Source organism: Engystomops pustulosus, chromosome 9, assembly GCF_040894005.1.
Source record: "Engystomops pustulosus chromosome 9, aEngPut4.maternal, whole genome shotgun sequence".
NCBI classification, from domain to species: Eukaryota; Metazoa; Chordata; class Amphibia; order Anura; family Leptodactylidae; genus Engystomops; species Engystomops pustulosus.
Genome location: NC_092419.1, coordinates 33,325,641 through 33,345,926, shown reverse-complemented (window position 1 = coordinate 33,345,926; position 20,286 = coordinate 33,325,641). Strand labels below are relative to the sequence as shown.

Below are 20,286 nucleotides of genomic sequence, written 5' to 3'. Positions count from 1 at the left end.
GAAGTTGTATGTAAGTCGGAACTGTATATTTTATAATTGTCACTCCAGTCAAAATTTTTTTTGGTCTCTGTTGCAATTGGATTTTAAAAATGTTGGGTTGTCATAAGAACCAGGATTCATAATAAAGCTTAATTGCAGACATCTTTGATAAGTTATAACTGTTTATAGTAGACAAAGGCTAAAGTACACTAAATTACCAACATCCAGAGGTCTGTTTGTAACTAGGGGTCGTCTGTATGTCGGATGTTCTTAACTAGGGGACCACCTGTAATGCTTGGTGTAGGGCCTGAAGGGAGGAGCATGACTCTTTCTCATTGCTTTCCTAGAGTCATGCTCCTCCCATCAGACACGAGGTATAATGTACCACTTGTCACTGGAGTGTTCATTTAATAGAAATAATAAATTGTGGGATAAAGTTTTAAGTTCCGACACCAAAGCTATTCCCAGCTCTACAATATCATATATTATAAAAGTGACCTAATATCGGATCTATTAAGAGCTATTCTTCTAGATGCTTTTCTACATAGAATTGAAAGAACTGTAAGAGATGTTATTGAGTCTCCAGTGTAATGTATGAAGTAATAGCTGTGACTTGCCAATGCTTTTCTATATGCTGTCTGCTTCAGTGGGAGCCGGGCGAGAGCAGCCTGTGACATTACATATTCTTCCAACCAGCTGCACTTCTTGGAAGCAGGTCACACTCCGTCTTACACCCAACGATGCTGCACTTGAAGGTCCAATTCCTAGATGACTCTCAGAAGACCTTTGTTGTGGATGTAAGTACATCTGTTACTCTATTCCATCGCTTAGATTTTGGGTTGGATGGAGCTGTTCTGGGATCGTCTATGTAGATTATTCCATCATTTCATAGTTCCTGCTCTATGATGTCTTTCCCAGTGCAGCAACATTTACATTAGCAAATTGACCTATTAATGTGAGTTTTTTGTCTTTTCATATAACACAAATGCTTTCACCAGTTCATGTTTATGGAAAAAAAAAAATTGCCTAATCTAAACATGACATAATGCATATATGTATTGCAATTTCTGTAAGATTGTGGGGAAATGGGTGACTGCTTCTTAAAACAGATGTAGCAGAGCTGGATTTTTCTATAGGTCTAACCTATATATATGTAATCCTATCATAGGCATCTATAGAGAAACCTGATGCATTAAAGACATGGGGTCTGATGTGTAATATGTATATATTAATACATTAAATATATGATTATATAATATATTATAAATAGTATGTCTATGGTTTACATGGGACTGCAAATGCTTTAGTGGCAGGTTCTAGAAAAAATTTTTTTTAAAAATGCATAAATCTAAGCTACTTGGGGTACAATTGGATCACAATGCAACGTTAACAGGTTACATATAAATTTAGCAATTTCTCTATACAGTATCCCAATAGATATATATACAGTGTATATACTCATCCACATGCACGCACTTTTATTTCCTATATCCTACAGACCTATATTCAGTTGCATTGAAACCAAGTGAATCCAAACCATGGGTCTAGTATGTTATTGTAGCTAATGGCTTCATTAGGGCTCGTGCCGTGTGGGTTATTCTTCCATAGCATGAACACATCTGACCCTTTTACTTGCAGGCATTTGATCCATTTGGAAAGTTGGCAGCATGAATGGAGCATATGAGTCCTGGGTAGATAAAAGGGAGAACTGCTCAAGGCTACATCAGTGCTAAAGATGGGATTTTTCACATGGGAAAGTCCACCTGAGTAGGAACACTGCTCCTAAGGGGTTAATATCAGACTTCTAATATCAGACTCAAGAGATGGCAAGAAGAATAAGTATAATAACATTTCTTCCATAGTCCATATGGAGAAGAAGCTGATCCAGATATCTCCATATATCCATTTAAGGGAAAATCAAAAATAGAAGTTATTAGTAACTATTACTAGGTTAGTAGGGGTCCCAAATCGCGCTGCTTGAATAGAGAAGCTATTGAGCATGCGCCGTACTTGCCGACTTTTCATCAGCCTCATATAAACTAATGGAACGGCATCAATGCCTCTGCCGCTTTATCACAATAGGGGGCGCAGGACCCTGATTCTCATTCCTAGGGGGAGATTTATCATACACTGGCGCTCCTGTGCCCATATATGATTGGAGCTCTTCCCCCCATTCGTAGCGCCGGATATATCAAGAGGTACCAGAAGCTGTGGGTGTCAGCTGTATGTTACAGCTGGCACCCGTCTCTAGCACCCTCTAGCTTTAACCCCTTACACGCCACAGTCATGACCACAGCTTGCAAGGATCTTCTACACTACAAAGGGGACCCGATCCTCCGCTGGCAGCCCGGGTTCTGCCGGTGCCCTGGGGCTGCGTGGTGTTTTCAGGGAGCATGCTCAGTGTACATCTGTATTACACTGTGTTATAGGAATAAGGGCATGAACAAGCGATCAGAGCCTGTAAAAGTTAATTAAATAAATAAAAAGTTTTAAAATGAAAAAACCTTTTTATTAAAAATAATTAATAAAATAAAGTTAATGTCCCCTAAACACAAACATATCTAATAGAAAAAAAAACACAATCACCAAAAAATGTAAATTTTTCATAAAATCCCTTCACAAAAAAGTTCTAAAAAGTGATAAAAACGAGTTATATGCACCCAAAATGAAAAGGACAACTCAACACGTAAAAAAGAAAGCCCTAAACCAGCTCTGTCAACCAGGAAATATTAAAGTTGTGTCTCGGAAAATTTGGCGATCCGAAAATAAATGAGACTTTCTCCATATTAGTTTTCTTCAGTAAAATTGTAAAAATATATAAAAAACGATATGAGGTATCACCGTAACAGTAGTGATCTATAAAATAAAGATGTTATTTTTATGAAGAAAGGAAACCAGAATTTACGGTTTTCTTTTCCTCCATACATTGAAGAGTTAATAAAATCTCATCAATGAGCTAATGACCTACTAAAATGAAGTATGAAGTAAAATAATGTTGCAGAAAATAAGCCCTTGCACGTTAAAATTGCCCAAAAAAATAAATGCATAATCTGCGCTGAATGGCACAGCTTCCCTTCGATGCCCTGGCGTGCGCCCGTACAGCAGGTGACCACCACATATGGGGTATTGTTATACGCGGGAGGGATTGGGTAGCAAACTTTGTGGAGCGTTTTGATATTTTATCCACTGAGAATTTGTACATTTTTTGAAAAACACATTAATTTAGCCAAAAAAATTCAAAATGTCAAAATTGCACATGATTCTGTTATATCCCCTATAAAACAATGAAAGGGTTAACAAACTTGGAAGTTGTTTTACATACATTGAGGGGTTTAGTTTCTATAATGGGGGAATTTATGGGGTTTTACTTTTATTTAGGCCTCTCAAAGTGACTCAAAACCTGAGCAGGTCCTGCGATTCTTCACATTTTCATAAACACAAAATCACGCTATTTGTGTTTATGAAAATGTGAAGAATCGCACCTAAAGTTCAAAGCCCCATAACATCCTACAAAAATGAGAGCATACATAAAAAGCCAGGGAGACCTAAAGCAGATACAGGCGGTCCCCTACTTAAGAACACCCGACTTACATACGTCCCCTCGTTACAAACGGGCCTCTGGATATTGGTAATTTATTGTACTTTAGTCCTAGGTTACAATAAACAGCTATAACAGTTATCACAGGCGTCTGTAATGAAGCTTTATTGATAATCCTGATTCTTATGACAACCCAACATTTTTTAAATCCAATTGTCACAGAGACCAAAAAAGTTCTGTCTGGGATTACAATGATAAAATATACAGTTCCGACTTACATACAAATTCAACTTAAGAACAAACCTACAGACCCTATCTTGTATGTAACCCGGGGACTGCCTGTATTTGGTTAATGTTGGCTATCAAGTGATTTTGCTGTTATGACTATGTGTGGAAAAAGTAGAAGATTTAGAATTTTGAAAAACCAGAATTTTTCAAAATTTTCACCAAATATCTTTTTTTTTTCATGAAAAAACGCAAAACGTAGCACAAGAATTTTTCAACTAACATGAAGTGCAAATTTTCCTTAGAAAACATTTTCAAGATCACTTGGATATGTTAAAGCAAAGTTATAACCACTTATAGTGACACAGGGCAGATTTGCAAAAAAAAAAATGGGTGAAAAGGTAGGTGAAAAGTGGCTTTGGCGGTAAGGGGTTAAAATAAATTCTCATACTAATACAGGAGGGGGGCATTTACATGGGACTGCATGTTAAGAGGCAGGAAGGACAGGAGGGATGCATTTACAGTAGATGGGACTATGGAAGGATTCAGGGACTGCCTTCTATGTAGCACTATATCTTTGGCAGGTAAATGTTTTGATCTAAGCCTGTCAGTAGATTTAAAGGGGTTTTCGCAGGTACTACATGGTATTACAGCTCAACTTAGATTATGTTTTCTACAGCACAGACTGTATCCAGGTGTTGTGCTATTTGTAGAAGAAAGCCATACCATATGCCAGACAGAACCTTTTAAGGTGGGAGACTGCATGTTTTACATGGGACTGCATGTTGGGGGGGGGGGGATGATTTTTACATGGACGGGACTGGATGATGATATTGTCCATGGAGACAATCAGCTGGTGGCAGGTCATACTGATATATGGGGAATGTATGTGCATGGTACACCAGTAAAGTATGTGACAGATCCATTATGGTGAGATGTCATCTCAGTGAGGTAGTGTGCAGTGATGGCAGTTACACACATCATTACTATGGTAACCGACCAGGACAGTCTGTTAGATCATCACTGGGAGCAGAGCCTGAGAGGGAGGAACTATTACTAAGAACTGAGGGCTCATGGGAATTGTAGTATTCCTTATTGGCCATCTTGGAGATAACTGTCTACTTTAGAAATCCCTAAATTTTGTGAATCTTAAAAGCAAAGTATTTAAAGGGCACCTACCACCCCGATTCTACCTATAAAGGTAGAAGGGGTGGTAGGTGGATGGATTGGACGTGAGGATTAGCCCTTTTTTGGGCTAATCCTCACGTCCCGGGTGTCTTTTAGAAAACTTTATTGCATGTATATGCAAATTTTTTTATGCGGCTACTGGGGCGTAGCCGCCCCAGTAGCCACGTTACTCCGCCTACCAGGTAATCTTCGGCGCGCAGCTCATGGTAGCTGCGCGCCCCCATCCGATTCCCTCGGCATCTTTGGCCTTCTGCGCATGCTCCGGAACCGCGGCCGCGAAGATTTCCTGGTAGGCGGAGTAACGTGGCTACTGGGGCATGGAGTAGCCGCGACTAGTAGCCTCATGTCCGGCTACTCCACGCCCCAGTAGCCGCATTAAAAAATTTGCATATACATGCAATAAAGTTTTCTAAAAGACACCCGGGACGTGAGGATTAGCCCAAAAAAGGGCTATCCTCACGTCCCATCCATCCACCTACCACCCCTTCTACCTTTATAGGTAGAATCGGGGTGGTAGGTTCCCTTTAAGCTCCATTTTGTGAGTTTTGTTGTCTTCGTTTATTTATAGCATTATGTTTTTTTTGTTTCAGGCGTTTGTATTCCCGGAATACCCCTTTATTGTTCAGAGCTCTCATATAACAAACCATCAAACAATACAATCTAAGCTTCTAATTCTAGTCATAGTTAATGTTCAGAATTCAGTAACAGTAACATACTATAAAACCATAAAAATGTGTTGGGACCATACGAGGCGGATACATTTCAACATTTCTCCATTTTCTAACCCCAAGCAGCAATCCTGATAACCTGTGTATGTTGTGAAATTATTGTACAGTTCGGTGGATTTCTCTCTTGGTTGGCAACGTCTTCAGAATTGAGCAGATGAGATGTTAATATGGAGAGGGTTTTAATTGTTTTAATTACATGAATCCTCCGTAACTTAGACAGGAGCTAGCATGACTGTGCGGCGCAGGCTACCATTACCCTGTCACTAGAGGAGAGGCTGAACACCGAGACTAGTAATTTCATCCAACAGCGCTTGATTTTTGGAAACTTGTTCTGCTCATTATACCAACAAACATCTCCGCTCCTCGCCCTGATGTATCTCTCACGTCCCGGGAGACAATGGAATTAAATCGTTCATTCATCGACTTGCTAATTCCAGAATTGCTTCACGTTAGCATTATACGTCTTTTATCTATTATTCCACTTTTAATGTGAAGTAGGGAATAGATGTTGGACGGATTCTCAAAACTGGTTTGTAAGACCCTCTGAAGTGCCAAATTGTATCCACTATTCACATTGTACACATATCTGATGATGTATTCTCTCCATTTAACACACAAGATTTCAGACAGGTGACTCGTCCTCCCACTTGGGTATCGGCACCACCAACTCTGTGTAGATGTTAAAGGGATGTCATTTTCACTAAAGACTGGTTGCAGAAGCCCATGACAGTGCAAATCTGCCTTTCTGCCTTCTCTAAGCATTTGCATTACAATATAATTGTGTGTTATAACTTACCTTGCTCCCTGACAAAATCCTGGGATAGTCACAGGGGCTGGACTTTGGTTTGGATGATTTCAAAAAACAACATGTGGCTTGTCTGTGTTACTCCCTCCTCAGAGCTTGGCCCCTACCTTTGTGCTCCTGTATAGCTCCTCCTTCTGCTCCTTCTCAGAGGTCACAGCCTGGTCAGCCTAACATCAGTGGGGGAGGGACAAGCTGTACAGGAGCACAAGGATGGAGGCAGCTTGTAGCTCAGACAAGTCACATGTTGTTTTTTGAAATGCATCCAAAACCAAGCCCAACCCCTACCCCTGTGACTACCCCAGGATTTTGTCAGGATGCAAGAGTAAGTTATAACACACAATTATATTGTAATATAAATGCTTAGAAAAGGCAGAGAGGCAGATTTGCACTGCGGGTGTCATGGGCTTTTACAATCTGTTTTAGTGCAAATGAGGTCCCTGGTGACAGGTTCCCTTTAAGGTCTGGTGGGGGTGAGTAAAGATGTTCTACACATTAGTCAATGTAAGGAGGCAGAGTGGGGACCTAGAACTAAAGAGAAGTTTTTGATTGGAGATTGAAGCCTCATCCGCCCATTTACACAACTTTCCAATAACCAATACTTTGCTTTTACCAATGGTTACAAGACTGGGGCTCCAAAGATCAAATCAAACATCAAATATATTTGACCCCACCTTACGGACGTCGAATTTTACTACCCAGGACAGAAGGGCTTCATGTTTATTCCTTCCTTTATTATCTACCTACGACCCTAGGGTCAATACCCAATTACTCACAATCCGTTTTTCCAATAGTCAGGATTTCTGCCCAGGTTTAGGCCCCAATAGCAAATGTGATGGGACCACTCTCCTGAGATTGGTTGGACATGTATCTTATAGACCCCTGGAGACTAGACATGCCTAAGTGTCCTTTCTATCTGGCTTTGAGGAGAAATCTTGCTGTTGAACCATCAATGGAAAAGCTGATAAGTAAAATGCAGCTGTAGATCGATCATTATTTTATTATTCTGCAGCAAAAAGCTCCTGGAAAAGAATTATTCAATATGAGTTGCAGTCATCTGAACCTGACCGAGAAGGAGTACTTCGGTTTGGAATTTAAGAACAATACAGGCTACCAGGTGAGTCGCTGACCTTTCATGTGTCTTTCATGTTAGTCGTCTTATATTGGAACGTATAAGGAATGTAATAAATAATGTACAGTAAGGCTACATTCACTAACTTATGGGGGATGTATGTACAGCCGCAAGCTTATGGCCAGGCATACGACCCCCATAGACAGCTATGGCCACACGTGCGGCACCATACTGCTCCGTACACAGGGAAAAGACTGGGCATGTCCTAACTTTCGCCATGTTGCGGCCGTGCATATCTATGGAGAGAGCAGGGCTTGCCCCTCCTACTCTCCATCGTGGCGGATGTATGCTTGCCCGGATGTAGCCAAGCAGGAATACGTTCGTCTGAATGCAGCCTAAGAATTGTTTTAGTGCACAAAATACTTAATGCAAATTTGTCACCAGGAATGTGATTTTTAGCTGGTGACAGGTTGCAATAACCTATGCAAAAAAATCTGAATACTCAATACTGCCACTACTTTATAAAAACTTTTTTCTCACAGTAGCTGGTAGCAGCATGTGGTGAGTCTTTGGGGATGCACTCCTCATGCATTCTTCCTCTCCTCCACACTCATCCAGCTCCCTCCCCACTTCCTGTCATGTGCGTTGAGCAGGCAGGGGAGGAGGGGGGATGGTGCGGAGGAGTGGAAGAATGTGCATGAGGCCCCCCCCCCTCTTGTGGCTCACCACACGCTTCAGGTCATGTGAAATAAAGTTTCATAAAGTACTGAGATGCTGGCAAAGGCACTACCTTCTTACAGTATATATGATCTCTTATGTTTTTGGTCTTGTATTGTCTGTACCTTATTCTAAATAAAAAAAAAAATTGTATAACAAATCATATCTTTTCTTTTTTCTGTTGTTGAATGTGAATGTCCGTCAAGCTTTGTGCAGCGCTGCATAATCTGCGTGTGCTATGTAAATAAAGGAATTATTATTAGTTATTATGAGTTATATGCCAAGGTCTTGGATATAAATTGCACTATACTGTACTATACATTGTGTACTTTTGAAGCATATAAACCATATAGGTGAAGTAGCTTTAGTTATAACTCTTGTGCTGTCTCACTATTATTCCTCCTGGACCTTTAACTAAGTGTGACTGTTCACCTTGTCAATAGGATGAGTCCTTATTGTCTAACGCTGCTGCTGCCACTGATTTGACACTTTGTTACACAGTCCTATTATTACCGTACACCTTGTATAGGTAGTAATGCATTGATTGGACGTTGCCTCAATCTGTGTTATTTTGACTCTTCAGGTCTGGCTGGGACTTCTGAAGCCAATAACCAAGCAGGTGAAAAGTAAGTCTTAAAACTGAACTGTATGAAGCCAGAGGAGCTGATGAGATATGAGATGTAAAGGAGATATCTGCTTCCCTTTAACCGCTTAATGCCGAGTCCATTTTTTACTCCCCACGTTCAAAAAACTTTTTAAAAAATGTTTCCATGTACAGAGCTGTGTGAGGCCTTGTTTTCTGCGTAACAAATTGCACTTCATAGTGACAATATGTAATATTCCATGTCGTGTACTGGGAAGCAGGAAAAAAAAATTCCAAATGCACGTATTTGCACCATTTTCTTGTGGGCTTTGGTTTTATGGCTTTCACTGTTCGACCCAAATGACATGTCTACTTTATTCTTTTGGTTGCTGCGATCACGCGGATACCACATTTATATAGGTTTTATAATGTTTTCATTATAAACCACCTGTACAAAAAAAAAGATTCTTCATTTTGCCATAATAACTTTTTCATACTATGGCCTATGGAGCTGTGGGTGGTGTCATTTTTTTTGCAACTTTTGATGATTTTTAGGAGTGTAAGGCCTTGTGATCACTTTTTATAGAATTCTTTTTATATTTTCCAAAATGTAAAAAAATGGTATTTTCGACTTAGAGTACTATTTTTCATTACAGGGTTAAACGCCGGGAATAACGGTTATCATATTTTGATAGGTCGGACATTTTGGGACGCGACGATACCTATTTATATGAGTTCTAAGAAAAGGGGGGTTTGATATTTTTTGCATTAGAATTTTTAGGTTTTTGTAGTAAAAACTTTTAAAAAGTAAAAAAAATAATTATATATTATGTCTCAGACCCCCTTGCATATACTAAGTCATTCATTACAGTGTGCAGCCTCAGGTCTTCGTAAGACCCGAGGCCATCATGGCAACTGATCACCACCTTCCCCCCAATGACGTCACAGGGGGCTGCAATCAAATCCAAGATGGCGCCGCCGAAATGGGTTAACACCCGCAATCGGTGCCAGCATCAACTGCAGGTGTTAACGGTGGGTGTTTGCTGCAATATGCAGCAAACGCCCACCTTGTATGGAGAGGGATCAGCCCCTGAGCCCTCTCCATACACCCAAAGCTGGTATGTGATGTATTAGTGCGTCACATGTCGGTAAGGGTTTACATTTTAGAATTTCCCTGCCGGCAGTCTCCACTAGGGGGAGCTACCTGTATATGAAAGAGTATAGCTGTGTATTCAGTAAAAACTGCAAACATCCCAAAGAAGAGAAATAGAAATTAGAATACTTATAATGATCTCCTACAGGTGACCAAATATTTGTTCTTAAAAAGTCAACTGTTGTGCCATGGTTAGTACTTGCCAAGTATGTTATGATTTCTCTATGTAATATATCATTTTCTTTTCTTTTAAGACCCTAAAGATACTATTTTCAAATTTCTGGTTAAATTTTTCCCAGTGGACCCCGGGCAGCTGCGAGGAGAGTTGACAAGGTAATGATTTCTTCCCTGTGACTAAGGAGTTATGTTCACCTTAATAGACCACTATGATAATTGAATTGATAAATTAGTGTTCTCCCCCCCCCCAGTGTTTCTGATCTCTGCGCCCGCCCCCCCCATTTCCCATTTTGATATTGATACCCCATCCTGGATCACTGGATCACTGTATACTGCATAGAACTTAGATGATTTTGACATAGTGAAGGACCTTTGATGATGTCACGATTGGGGAGGGGCCAGGGTCCTGCTCTTGTTCTACTGACAGCAGAACAACACATTTTGAAAACGTAGCAAATGATGTTGCTTATAAGGCCGTATGTAATACTTGTATCTCCACTTCTAGCAGCCACCCGATTCCTCCACTAAAATATATTTGTAACAATGTTTAAAATTTTGCAGATATCTGTTTGCTCTTCAAATTAAAAAGGATTTGGCATCTGGGAAATTACCTTGTAATGATAATAGCGGGGCCTTAATGACATCTTACATACTTCAGGGTGAGTAACATACGAGTATTATGTGATTTTGTTTGCTGTTACGATGTCTTAGCGATATCCTGGTCTTATTTTTGTAGCGGAGTTGGGAGATTATGAAGATGAGACGGCCAGAAAACACTTGGAACAAACCCAATACGTTCCTAATCAGGAGTATCTAGACAACAAGATCCTCAAGTATTACCAGCGCCATGTGTAAGTATATCTGGTAAATGGTTTTCAGGCTTCTTCCCCTCTGCCCCCATTACTACTTCCTAAACCAACATTTACTTTACAGTCTTTGCTAAATCCATCTTGATATTCCGAGATGGACTATGATAGCAAAGGTACTACAATACATATCTATGGAGAAGCCAATGCTGCAGCTTTATAGTAAGTAGTTTAGCTCACCCAAAGTTTTTTTTTTTTTTTTTTACACAACACTGCTCTATAACACTATATATGCTGCTGTTTTATATGAGGGAGCAGACTCCTGCGTTCTTCATCTGCTGTCTTTAGAAGGGACAGATTTGCTAAATGTCATGTCCTTGTATTGCAGAGTTATAGTGTTGTAGGAAAGTTCCCTTCCTTAATGTCTTAATCTTTGCCCTTGTGTTAATCACACCCTTCCCTCTATATACTGTATGTACCTAGAAAAATAAAAAAAAATTATACAAAATTCACTTAGGATTTTTACATTACAGGGGAAAATCTCCAGCTGAGTCAGACATGCAGCTCCTGGACATAGCACGAAAGTTGGACATGTATGGAATACGTCCTCACCAAGCTATTGATGGGGAGAATATGCAAATCAACCTCGCGGTGGCTCATATGGGTGTTCTGGTTTTACGGGTCAGTGATTAAAAGAAATTGAAATCATATGTGAAGCCGATGTTAAAACTGAGATGTCCTTTGTCATTGATGCTTATGTCAAAGGTTTTTTTTTGGTAAGATTTAAAAATTCCAGGAATGCGCTGACCTGTCATCTCCTAGCGGGATGTCATAGTTTTAAGCTTTGTGCTTAACTTCCCTATTGTATTTGTGTAAGCCAGGAGACCACAGATGGTTGCTTGCTAGTAGCCGACCTACTGGTTGTACCATTCGAGAAAATAAATGTTATTTTTTATATAATGAAAAGTTGTATAATTTTACAGAATACTTTTGTACCATTTTTTTTTATAGTTCTATAGAATAACAGCAAGCAGAGATCTAGAAAAAGTTTTATTATTTGTTTTCAGTGGACAGAAATCTGACCATGGCCCCACCAGTGGGCAGCTCATTATATTCCTGGTCATGTGATGTCACACAGGTGCACAGCTCGTTATATTCCTGGTCATGTGATGTCACACAGGTGCACAGCTCGTTATATTCCTGGTCATGTGATGTCACACAGGTGCACAGCTCGTTATATTCCTGGTCATGTGATGTCACACAGGTGCACAGCTCGTTATATTCCTGGTCATGTGATGACACACAGGTGTGCGGCTCGTTAGATCCCCGGTCATGTGATGTCACACATGTGCACGGCTCATTATATCCCTGGTCATGTGATATCACACAGGTGCGCGGCCTGTTGCATCCCTGGTCATGTGATGGCACGCAGGTGCACGGCCTGTTACATCCCTGGTCATGTGATGGCACGCAGGTGCACGGCCTGTTACATCCCTGGTCATGTGATGGCACGCAGGTGCACGGCCTGTTACATCCCCGGTCATGTGATGGCACACAGGTGCACGGCCTGTTACATCCCCGGTCATGTGATGGCACGCAGGTGCACGGCCTGTTACATCCCCGGTCATGTGATGTCACGCAGGTGCACGGCCTGTTACACTCCCCGGTCATGTGATGTCACGCAGGTGCACGGCCTGTTACATCCCCGGTCATGTGATGGCACGCAGGTGCACAGCCTGTTACATCCCCGGTCATGTGATGCCACACAGGTGTGCGGCTAGTTATATAACGCAGCTCTGATTACTCTATATGATCCTAACGAACTGTGCACCTGTGTGACTATTTCTGTCCATTGGAAGTAAACAATGAAGCTTCCTATAGAAAGACAGCAAGCAGAGATCTAGATAACCGTGAGATATTGATACAGAAAGTATATTGGGAAATTGTATAATTTGTCATTGTACAACAGCCCCCCCCCCCCTTCCTATAGAAGCTGCAGATAAAGATCCAGTTCTTGTCTAATTTTTAACTGCCTGTATGTCCAGTTCTGTAGTTCGGAGAACTTATGGGATCTGAATGATGAGAATCTTTTCATTAATATGGTGCAAGAAGCCTGTTTCTAGGGGCTAGAGATCCCAAGCTTATGAAGTGAAAACCCACTACAACCACCAAACTTGACTGTGAAATGGTCATGTGAAAATGGTATGAGAAGAGTCATATTTGCCTGACTTTGGGGGAATTTTTTTTATGGGTGAACAGATGAGCTTTCACATTTCACCCCCTACTGGAGGGGACTAGTAGTTTAGTTGGATAAAACCTGCTGACAGGTTCTCTTTATCCAGTTTATCAGTTTCCTTCTAACCATAAAGCAGTTCTAAAATGCTGTGCTAAATGTGGGTTACACCAGCATTGTTATCAAGGATGGTAACTTTAAAGGTAACCTGTCATCACCAATTGGCCTACAGTGTAGCGTAACACCTTCTAGTTGTTGTTTCTTTCATGCATCATTCAGAAAATCAACTTTGAAGGGAGATGTAAATTGCTGGTATAAAGTCAAGGAGGCGGAGATTTTAAAACTGAACGCCTCCTACTCTGTGATTTACATCACGCATCGGACTTCGGGAGATCTGGTTAGTGATGTCGCTGGATGCAGGACCATCAATTACAGTGAAAGGGCTTTCTGGGGAAGAGAGAGCTTGACTTCAGTGTTAAACTCTCCGCCTCCTTGATGTAATACAACCAGTTTACATATCACATATTAACTGGGTAATAGATACATGATCTGGATGTTCAGCTACTTGGCAACATACTGGTAGTGGTTTGTTAGCTTAATTTCTGATGATGGGTTCCCTTTAAGGACTCATGGGGGTGGAGAAGTCATGCCTTTATGTCGCCACCTGGCTTGAATAATATTCTCGCCACCATCATATTAACTACCTTTGGTACGTTATGCAGTAGTTGTATTGTGATGATGTACCAAGCCTAGTATGACTCTTCTCCGCCCCCGTGACTCCCTACAGTAAACTGCATTATGCATATAATGAAGGTCCACGACCCAATTGTAAAATCATTCTCATTTTTGTAGACTAAAAAATTTATCACCCCTTTTATTGTTACAGGGAAACACCAAGATCAATACTTTCAACTGGGCTACTATAAGAAAATTGAGTTTCAAAAGGAAAAATTTCCTGATCAAACTTCATCCACATATTGATGTGAGTTAAAGGGGATGTCTCCTGTATCCAGTCTTCATTCTCTGAATGGGACAAGATGAATTTATTCTGTTAAGTTGTAACAAATTACCTCCTTCCATCTTTTCATGGACACAATCGTATCTTTTGTAGACCTTATGTAAGGACACGCTAGAGTTCACTATGGTGAGTCGAGACGCCTGTAAAGCTTTTTGGAAGACCTGTGTGGAGTATCACGCGTTCTTCCGCCTATCCGAGGAACCCAAATGTAAGCCCAAACCCTTCCTCTGCAGCAAAGGCTCCAACTTCAGATACAGGTAAAACATTCATAGAAAATGTTCTTCTCCATCAGAGTTTGGTCATTAGATCTATAGTGAAAATATTACTACCTGGTACTGATGACCTGACAAAATTCTCACCAATGTATTTTATAGATTTTGGAAGGAGAGTGATGATAAACCAGGGACACTTATTCATACATCCAGGCATCGTGACTGTGGTAATCCTGGTAATCCTCTTATATTTGTTATCCATCGCCTCCTTCCTTCTAAAATCAACATTTATTATTATTTATGCTTAAAGGGGTTTTCCCATCTGGGCATTTACATTTAATTTAATTCATTTGTCGTAGGTAAACATTTCTTCAATTAGATGTTATTAAAAAAAATGTTCCTGTGTAAAGATAATTTCTCATAAATGAAGTCATGTTGTCCAGTAGAAACGAGATAGCTTCCTTGGATACGACCACGTCACACTCTGGCAGCAGTGGCCAGACATGCGCTATTGAGTCCTGCCGGACCTCCTGGATTCAGCGATCATTACCACCGGACGGCTGTTGGACCTGCAATAACTCCTGGACATTTCATATACAAACACCCTTTGTGTCTATGTGCAATCACTCCAGCAGAGGTGGTCGTATCCGAGGAAGCTATCTCGTTTCTAAGGGACCATATTACTACATTTATGAGAAATTATCTTCACACGGGTAAACAATTTTTAATAACATCTAATTGAAAAAATGTTTATATATGGCAGATTAATGAAACTGAATGTGAATGCCCAGACGAAAATACCCCTTTAATGAGTTACAACTACTCTGGGAGTGTTACCAGAGCCCTCTCGTGCTGCAGCTTTACTGTCTGTTAAACTGTGCAGGAGCCTGTTATCTCAGTGGGTGCGAAGTTTCTTCTTGCACAGTATAACAGTGGAGGAGCCCTTGTGATCCCCCCCCCAAAGCCCCTCTGGCTCAGTAGCATAAATGAATAACAAATATAAGAGGATTACCACTACATCTAGCGGTGTCCCTGGTTTATCAAACTTGATATTCATTGTAGACAGTGGCCCGGAAGGGGAGACCAAAAAATGATCAGTGGCACCCCACCTCTGCGCCCACCAGTAGAGCTGACCACCTGCTGGCAAAGCAGAATGGCAGACTGCTTGACCTCCCCACCTGATGACACAGCTGCCCGCTCTGATATATGTATGTGTGCATGTATATATACATATACAGTACAGACCAAAAGTTTGGACACACCTTCTCATTCAAAGAGTTTTCTGTATTTTCCTGACTATAAAAATTTGTAGATTTACACTAAAGGCATCAAAATTATGAATGAACACATGTGAAATCAAAGTGGTATTCCGGGAATATGAACGTCTGATACAGAATTCCCATAATGCTATAAATAAATGAGTATAACAAAACTCAATGTTATTAGTCCTGGAATACCTCTTTAACAAAAAAAAGGGTGAAACAAATGAACATGTGTCTAATATTCTAGGTTCTTCAAAGTAGCCACCTTTAGCTTTGATTACTGCTTTGCACACTCTTGAAGCTTATCAAGAGAATTCCAAGAGGTAGTCACCTGAAATGGTTTTTCAACAGTCTTGAAGGAGTTCCCAAAGATGCTTAGCACTTGTTGGGTTTTTTGCCTTCACTCTGTGGTCCAGCTCACCCCGAACCATCTCGATTGGATCCAGGTCTGGTGACTGTGCAGGCCAGGTCATCTGGAGTAGTACCCCATTACTCTCCTTCTGGGTCAAATAGCCCTTACAGAGCCTGGAGGTGTGTTTGGAGTCATTTTCCTGCTGAAAATAAATGATGATCCAACTAAACGCAAACCAAATGGAATAGCATGTGCTGCAAGATGCTGTAGTAACCGTGCTGGTTCAGTATAAATAAGTGTCACCAGCAAAGCCCCCCCAACACCATCACACCTCCTCCTTCAGGCATGTAGAGTCCATTCGTTGACTTTTTCTGCACAACGACATGGTGGTTGGAGCCAAAGATCTCAAATTTGGACTCATCAGACCAAAGCACAGATTTCACTGGTCTAATGTCCATTCCTTGTGTTCTTTCGCCCAAACAAGTCTTAGCTGCTAGGAAACCACTGTTGAGGACAGGCAACAAGCAGAAATGTTACCATAACTTAATTTCTTATAGTAATGATGGCCACTCGTTTTCCTTTCCTTTGTATAATAGCTAGAAAAGAAAGCAGTTGACCGTCTTTTCAGGAGGACTATCAGCTGTGTATACACCGGACTTCTGCACAACACAACTGATTGTCCCAAACCCATTTATAAGGAATGAAATCCCACTTTTTCACATCACAGGTGCCCCGTTAGGTGTAATACCTTTCCTGGTTACTACCTCTTGAAGCTTATCAAGAGATTACCAAGAGTGTGCAAAGCAGGAGTCCCAGCAAAAGCACCTACAATATAAGACATATTTTCAATTGTTTCACAATTTTTTGTGCACTATATAATTCCACATGCGTTAATTCATAGTTTTGATGCCTTCAGTGTGAATCTACAACTTAGTTATGAGGAGAGTATATAGTGTCATATACATCATATACACTTAAACAGCATAATGTACATACATATATGTGCCTGCACATGTGTATATTATGCATAATACATTCACATATCATAATATATATATATATATATATATTGTGTGTATACATGGTGTTTTTATACTGCATGTGTGTATATGTATGGTGGAGTGTATAAGTATATGATATGTATGTACTATATGTATATAATGTGCATGTACTATATGTATATAATGTGCATGTACTATATGTATATAATGTGCATGTACTATATGTATATAATGTGCATGTACTATACAGTATGCTTACAAATGTTATATGTAGATAATTTGTGTATATACGGTTTGGATTTGTTTCTGCTTACATGTGTGCAGATAAGTGTATACGTTTGTATATAAAAGTGGGTGTATAAGTTCAGAACTGGGTGTGGGTGGGTGGGGGTGTATATGTGCGTATATATTGTTATATACCCAGCCTCTCCTAGTTACACCCCCGATGGTAGATTTTCTTTATTTCAAAAGTGGAGGCATTAAAACTTTATCTTCGTTCTTAGTGGCAGAACCCAAAAACAGCTGTTTGATTCTTGGACTAAAGGAAAAGCAAAGAATCTTCCCTTTGAAAGGTAATGTCCTGCATATCTGATATCACATGTATCTGCTCACTGGTTCCTGAACTTTCTAATTTTTTTTTTTTTGTTCTCACAGAAAACACTTACAGGCAAACCTCCATGAAAGACAATGCAGGTCGTCCCCCGACCTCCTGACTGAAGTGGCAAAACAGGTAAGAAAATATATATACACTGACTTACAGACGACCCCTAGTTACAACCGGCCCTCTGGATGTTGGTAATTTACTGTACTTTAGCCTAAGGCTACAATAATCAGCTATAACAGTTATTAAAAGGTGTCTGTAATGAAGATTATGACAACCCAACATTTTTAAAATCCAATTTGGCTGGGTTTACAATTATAAAATACAGTTCCGACTTACATACAAATTCAACTTGAGAACAAACCTACAGAACCTATTCTGTATCTGTCTGTATCTACAAAAGCAAACCAAATATGATCAATAATCTCACTAAGGTCAGAGACCGCTAAAATGTAATGATGAGCAGATACTGACTCCATCATCTTCTTTCCCTCCAGCCCCATGACCTCCGTCTGGTATACACCAGCAGACCATGCTCTAGAAGCGTCAACAGTGTGAGCTGGGACCCATTTGTTCACCAAAATCGAAGGAACTCGGCTATTGAAGTCGTTTTTAAGTCTGACATAGAGACGTCCAAACCAGAGAAGATGGAACAAGTATCTTTGCAACAATCAAAAAGCAGTTCCTCGTTCCCCGGCTGTAGCTATGGTGACGTTGCCAGTATGATGTCCCACCAGCATTCACATAGAAGACCCTTGTCTTGCTATGAGGAAAGTAACCACTTTTCTGGGAATCATAAAAGTTCTTCTGAAGGCAGCATGAGGGACAGAATTCCTGCCTCACCAAGGACATATATTGAAATGGGTACCGGGTCCTCCTCCGCAAGACACAAGTTCAATAAAGGCCCTCCCAAAATATACTGCTATACAGATGGTATCTCGCCAATACCGGCTCAAACGTCAGCGGTAGTGGAGGAAATTATACGTCTGACCAGCCAGTCAAAGCTTTTTGCGCAATCAGCAGAGAGAAGTCCAAGTTTTAGAAGGTTGAAGGAGTACCATCAACCGGTTTACCCTCGGACCAGTTGTAAAAGTAGTTCCCAGGCAGATGCGCAAGTGACAAGAGTGGAAGACGATCAAGAACCTTTCTCGAAGAGATCTTGGAGTCATTCAGATATGAAATCAGAATGTTTGCCCCGTGGTTCAGAGTTCCAACCTCTAGGTCCTTACCCCATTTTAAGCAGAACATCTAGTGTCTCCAAACCACTACCTCACCAGCTTACACCATTACCACTTCCCCCACCACCATTACCACCGCCTCCACCTCCTCCATCGACTTCAAAGAAAGGCCCACAAGTCACAGAGAGATATGTCTACAGTGGGACTGAATCGAGTGACTCCGAATCGGAGATCATAAATCCATATTACTACGCTGTATTTGGGAAAAATGTAAGACATCCCATGGCAAGAGTTAGGTTGTCCTCAGGTAGTCTTCAACTAGAAGAGGAGGAAGATATCCCTATAAATGTCCAGCCATGGGAAAGCAGGACGCCCAAACACGAGTGGAAACATTTCCACACTTAAAAGTTGTAAAGTGGTGTCCTACCCTTTGAGTTAATATCAAAAATTTGAGTATAATCCATTAAGGAAGTTATTGGGAAAATTGCACAGAAAATTCACAGAAATAATTGTGGTGTAGATTTACTAGCACCAGGATGAGGGACTGTATGAAAATGAGCGTAAGAGGCTCCAGAGTTGTTAATGGAGCCTAGAGCTCCTCAGGCTCATTTGCATACAATCTTTCATCCTGTTGGTAGATGTCATTTAAGAAAAACCTGGTAGTAAGTTTGGGACCCCTAACACGCTAGTTTGTCCTTATGCGGCACGGGTTTAGGGTCCCAAAGATGTACAGAAGGTCCTTTGGCCATCGGGTTCCCACGATGTAAGAGACCGTAGTGGTCTAGATACTTAGCCACTTCAGATTCACAAGTCCTGAACACTGGATGCATTGCACATGCACCAGGGGTCATAACCCTATGGCCTTTCCCCTCCTGCAACCTACCCGCATGTTCATTTTCAAGGGTTTTTTTTTCAGGTCATAATAAAAATTTCCCCATGCATCAAAACAGAGGACTTCGGATTTGATACTATATGTCTGAATATGAGCCAAGCTTTAATAGCCCAGCATGGCAGATATACAGCGGACCGAACTTCCTGCCCCCCCCCTCTTCAGTGGGGATCTAATAACCTTAGATAGCCAATTAGTATCAAAAGATAACAAATCAAAGAAAGATTTGTACAGACCCCCAAGTATACAAGGAATGTTAGGGGAGTTCAGCTCTACATTTTGCAGAATTGTGAAGGAAGCCTTAGGCTACAATACAGACTGGTTTTTAGTGTTTACATATTCAGACTACAGCCATGTTCAGACTATAGGCATGAACAATGCATTTACTATACTGTATATGGTTGAACTGGTTCTCATCTTGAATATTTCTGCCATCCATTGTAATATTTCTCTAAAAACCATAACTAATAAAAAAGGTTATTTTGTAATATCTTGGTTGAGCTGTATGGCAGTTGCAAAAGGGTTAAATAGCAAATGCTTACATACCCCTGCAGAATTTTGGATTTCTTGGC

The 20,286-nt window shown here is 40.7% G+C and overlaps 1 protein-coding gene across 1 annotated transcript; it reads left to right on the top strand.

The window, feature by feature from the left end:
• The first annotated feature begins 473 nt into the window (after positions 1-473).
• FRMD7 (FERM domain containing 7) lies at positions 474-19,345 on the top strand. The gene is made up of 12 exons (XM_072124189.1): positions 474-776; positions 7,473-7,577; positions 8,833-8,875; positions 10,240-10,318; positions 10,724-10,821; positions 10,899-11,013; positions 11,502-11,649; positions 14,088-14,183; positions 14,313-14,476; positions 17,550-17,618; positions 17,701-17,776; positions 18,145-19,345. Exons 1-12 carry the CDS (start codon positions 720-722, stop codon positions 19,228-19,230), a joined length of 2,136 nt encoding a protein of 711 aa, XP_071980290.1. The 5' UTR covers positions 474-719; the 3' UTR covers positions 19,231-19,345.
• The last annotated feature ends 941 nt before the right edge of the window (positions 19,346-20,286 follow it).